The 4,968-nt window shown below is 40.9% G+C and overlaps 2 protein-coding genes across 2 annotated transcripts; both read right to left on the bottom strand.

Annotated features, from left to right (window-relative positions):
- Positions 1 to 2,361: 2,361 nt before the first annotated feature.
- Positions 2,362 to 4,625, bottom strand: LOC138288411 (zinc finger protein 436-like). Its single transcript, XM_069229969.1, has one exon. The coding sequence runs from the start codon at positions 3,857 to 3,859 to the stop codon at positions 3,266 to 3,268; it is 594 nt and encodes a 197-aa protein (XP_069086070.1). The 5' UTR covers positions 3,860 to 4,625; the 3' UTR covers positions 2,362 to 3,265.
- On the bottom strand, positions 2,786 to 3,266 carry LOC138288400 (zinc finger protein 664-like). The gene is made up of 2 exons (XM_069229961.1): positions 3,259 to 3,266; positions 2,786 to 3,170 (listed from the first exon to the last, which is right to left on the bottom strand). Exons 1-2 carry the CDS (start codon positions 3,264 to 3,266, stop codon positions 2,786 to 2,788), a joined length of 393 nt encoding a protein of 130 aa, XP_069086062.1.
- Positions 4,626 to 4,968: the final 343 nt, after the last annotated feature.

A 4,968-nucleotide genomic window follows, 5' to 3' on the forward strand; every position in this document is an offset into this window, starting at 1 on the left:
CTGCGGGTGCTACCTGGCTCTGTGACGGCTCCCTGACCTGCTGGGCGCAACCTCTGTCTCCTCACCCAAGTGGCAACATCCTGGCCCCTCCTGGGCCACAGCAGCATCCAAAAACCCTAACCGCGACCCTTGCAGCTAACAAGGCTTGTTTGCGGTCTTTCTGCGTGGGAAAACCTCTGCAAGCTTTTTCACGACGTGGGACATCCATCCTCCAAAGGGGAAGTTCCTAGGCCTCTTTGGTCTTGCAGAAACCAAAGCTTCTTCCATCCGGTGGCAGCTTCTTTGCACCCTCAGCTGGCATTTCCTGGGCATCTGCCCTCTCTCGACATTGTCGCGACTCTTGGACTTGGTCCCCTTGTTCCACAGGTACTCAGGTCCGGAAATCCACTGTTGTTGCATTGCTGGTGTTGGTCTTCCTTACAGAAACCCCCCATCACGGTTTCTGTGCTCTGTAGGGGTTGTAGGTGCACTTTACACCTACTTTTCAGGGTCTTGGGGTGGGCTATTTTTCTAACCCTCGCTGTTTTCTTACAGTCCCAGCGACCCTCTACAAGCTCACATAGGTTTGGGGTCCATTCGTGGTTCGCATTCCACTTTTGGAGTATATGGTTTGTGTTACCCCTATACCTATGTGCTCCTATTGCAATCTACTGTAACTTTACATTGCTTGCATTATTTCCTTTTGCTATTATTGCATATTTTTGGTGTTGTGTACATATATCCTGTGTATATTTTGCATCCTCATACTGAGGGTACTCACTGAGATACTTTTGGCATATTGTCATAAAAATAAAGTACCTTTATTTTTAGTATATCTGTGTATTGTGTTTTCTTATGATATTGTGCATATGACACCAGTGGTATAGTAGGAGCTTTGCATGTCTCCTAGTTCAGCCTAAGCTGCTCTGCTATAGCTACCTTCTATCAGCCTAAACTGCTAGAAACACCTCTTCTACACTAATAAGGGATAACTGGACCTGGTACAGAGTGTAAGTACCCCTTGGTACCCACTACAAGCCAGGCCAGCCTCCTACAGTGACCTCGTTCCAAACTAACACTACTAGGTAGTGGAGATGATGGTCTGCAGCAGGGACTCAGCAATTTGCTGAAATTAATTCAGTGGATGCATTAGTTTTTGCCATCATTGGCTACTGAAGAGGTTTATTTTTCTTTCTTCTGACTTGCATATTTGATTGGTGAATTCCTTCCTTTACGCAAGGTTGAGCTATGAGAACACTGTGTATTTGAGGGTTTCAGCATCACACAGCTCATTTTCAAGTGATTCAGAATGTTGCACTCAGTGACATTCCTGGTCTAAGAAAGTCTCAACAATATCACATACTTTCACTGTTTGCTCACAAGCAGCACATACTTTTCAAGTTCATGCATTCACCAGCGGAGTTTATATACAATGGGGATTCCCTTGTGCTTGGAAACACAGTCTTGAAAATCATTCATGCCTCTTTTCTTCTGAATTCAGATTTCTTTTCCAGTGCCAAGGTTCCAGAAATGTAAAGCTGTGAGTCAATGATTCTTGATTCTAGCTCCTAACAGCAGAAATCTGTTACTGCTAAAGAGTCAATCTTTAACAAACTGTCAAAGCCTTCAGAAACCTATTAAGAACTAATTTTCAACAGCTCTTTCTCCTATCAATAATTTTGTCATCAGTCACTATTTCTGCCCTTTCACCAGTCAGGATTTGGCTGAATAACGGTCTTCAAATAGGAAACTCATGAAATATATTTACATATAATTAACATACCCATGAATCATTTGCTTAGTCAGTGATGATCCGACAAATCTCCCAAGGATGCAGCTGTCCTCTGGAAGTGCCACTATAGTGAGTGCATTTACAGACGCATGTGATGATGGAAAGGAGTATCACCTCTCCTGTGTCTGGGTTTGGGAGGTAAATGTCGTGCATTGCAAGCATTAACCACTAAGAATTACGGCTAACATTTTCCTACCTTTACTTCTACCTTTGGACGTGTTCTCTAACTGCTGTCACAGAACCATAAGGTGAACACTGTTAAATCGGTTCAAGTGTGTTGGGTTTAAGGGTTTTATCACTGATCCCCCTGTTAGTCCAAGCATTGTTCATAGTGTTGCCTGTTCAGGTAGCCTGTTCAGGTGTTCTCGGATGTTTTTCTTTATAGCTCTACTTCATAGAATAAAAATCAACACTTTCTTTTTTTTTTGTCCGCACTGTGCTAAAGTCCCAGAGGGTTTTGTGATGCTTCATTTCTTTTTCTTATCTGTAGAGAAATGAGCAATTGCTGAGAACAGACACTTTTATGATTATTTTTTTTCATCTTTGCAGATAATCGGGTCTTATATAACCTATTAATTATCCGCTGGCATTTAAACATCCCACATAATTGTAACAGAATCATCTTTTATAATTTGCTGATGGCTTTATAAGCACGATCGATGACAGCTCTCCACACATTCACTGCACTTGAATGGTTTTTCCCTTGTGTGTGTTCGCTGATGATTCTTTAATGTTGAGGATTCACTAAAACTACTTCCACATTCATTGCCACAGTGTGGTTTTTCTCCTGTGTCTGTCTGTTGAGGTCTTTGTAGATGTGATAACCCACTAAAGCTTTTCATAAATTCACGACAATGGTATGGTTTTCCCTCCATGTGTGTTTGTTGATGTCTTTGGAAGAGTGATAACCAACTAAAGTGATTCAAACATTCGGCACAATTGTATGGTTTTCCTGTGTGTGTTTAATAGTGTCTTTCAAGGTTTGTTAACTGACTAAAGCTCTTCATCCATGGTTTATACTGTGTGTGTTAGCTGATGACTATACAGGGTTGATAACTGACTAAAGCGCTTTACACATTCACTGCACTTGAATGGTTTTTCTGTGTGTGTTCGTTGATGTCTTTGAAGGTTTGATAACTGACTAAAGCTCTTCACACATTCACTGCACTTGAATGGTTTTTCCCCTGTGTGTGTTCGCTGATGATTCCTTAATGCTGAAGATTGACTAAAACTACTTCCACATTCACTACAATTATATATTTTTTCCCCTGTGTGTGTTCGCTGATGTCTTTGGAGACTTGATAACTGACTAAAGTTCTTCACACATTCACTGCACTTGAATGGCTTTTCCCCTGTGTGTGTTCGCTGATGATTTCTTAATGCTGAAGACTGAGTAAACCTACTTACACATTCATTGCAATGGTATGGTTTTTCTCCTGTGTGTGTTCGTTGATGTACTTGGAGGTGTGATAACCGACTAAAACTACTTCCACATTAATTGCAATAGTGTGGTTTTTCCCTTGTGTGTGTTTGCTGATGTACTTGGAGGTCTGGTAAGCGACTAAAGCTCTTGACACATTCACTGCAGTGGTATGGTTTTTCCCCTGTGTGTGTTTGCTGATGTCTTTGGAGATCTGATAACTGACAAAAGCTCTTCACACATTTGCTGCAATGGTATGGTTTTTCCCCTGTGTGTGTTCGTTGATGTACTTGGAGGTGTGATAACCAACTAAAGCTCTTCACACATTCACTGCAACTGTATGGTTTTTCACTTGTGTGTGTTTGCTGGTGTCTTTGGAGGTGTGATAACTGACAAAAGTTCTTTATACAGTCACTACATCTGAATGGCTTTTCCCCTGTGTGTGTTCGCTGATGCTCTTTAAGGAGTGCTAAATGACTAAAGCTTTGCACACATTCAGTGCAATAGAATAGTTCTTCTCCCGTGTGAGTTTGCTGATGGCGCTTTTGTAGCGATGACAAATTAAAGCTCTCGCTGCACGTGTATGATTCTTCTTTCTTGGTTGGTGTCTCTGGGTCGGTGATATGTTTGTCCACTTCCCATGACTGTGTTTCCTGACGGGCCAACATGGTTGATAAAGCACTTGTACTATTCTCACATTTGCTGTATGTGTTGGTATTCAGTACATTTGATTTGCAATTTAACAATAAAATACAATAGTAACTAAATTCTTGCCACACTTACAATATGTGTCAGGCTTTTTTGTGAGTGACTGTGTCTTTAGAATAAATAACAGTGTTCGATGCTTGGGGGTGAATATTAATCCTCCTCCTTCTGGTTGGTGCAAATTAGGACAGTACTCTGTAATTTAAACAGCAGAACTCCTCTTTCTTTCACCCTTCAGTTGTTTGTCTCCGCTCTGTTGTGCTTTTCTCTGGTTGCTGTGGTTTGGCTAGAAAGAGTTTACAATACACCTAGGACACTGAATGATGATCTGTCATCATTTTAGGAAGCAGAGCACTGCTGTAACCAGTTCATACTGATCCATTCGAAGCTGGTGGTTGATCAGTGCTGCTGCCTTAATTTTCTAGAGTTAATTCCTTTATTCGTGTGGCGTGGAGGTGCACAGCTCAGACTTTCACTGAACTGCCCTTGACTGCTTCCAGGATCTGTCAGTTTATGTTCAGGTTCCTCTGTCTCTGACTGCACTGATGTTTATGGTGATACTGTTACACATTGTTTCTTACAGCTGTTTTGCAGATTTCAAGTATTATCTTCATTATACATAAATATTTTGTACATTCAAGGTGTCGGTCCTGTTGTTTCTTACAGCTGTTTTGCAGATTTCAAGTATTATCTTCATTATACATAAATATTTTGTACATTCAAGGTGTTGGTCCTGTTGATTGGAAAGAGATTCAAAATTACTGAATGCAAATGTAATGTACTGTGAATACACAATAGTTATCTGCCTGTAAATACCATCTCTTCTTTGCTATCTGTAAAACGTATCAAAGGATATTTCACCACACATAGATATTCAACTAAAAGTTCTGTTGAATACAACTCATTGTATTTACTTCAGAAAATAATGTGATTTACCAGTGTCCACAGAGTAACTTAGTAAAGAACGGGCGCTCACGGAGCACCAAGTGCTACAGGTACAGCTTTAGGAAGATGTACATGGACAAGGAGGTGATTTACCAACGTCCACAGAGTAACTTAGTAAAGAAAGGGC

Source organism: Pleurodeles waltl, chromosome 4_1 (assembly GCF_031143425.1).
Source record: "Pleurodeles waltl isolate 20211129_DDA chromosome 4_1, aPleWal1.hap1.20221129, whole genome shotgun sequence".
In the NCBI taxonomy this organism is placed as follows: Eukaryota; Metazoa; Chordata; class Amphibia; order Caudata; family Salamandridae; genus Pleurodeles; species Pleurodeles waltl.

Bases quoted from the DNA above. Each gene is read 5' to 3' on its own strand.
- LOC138288411 (XM_069229969.1), bottom strand. From the start codon at position 3,859: ATGTTGGCCCGTCAGGAAACACAGTCATGGGAAGTGGACAAACATATC.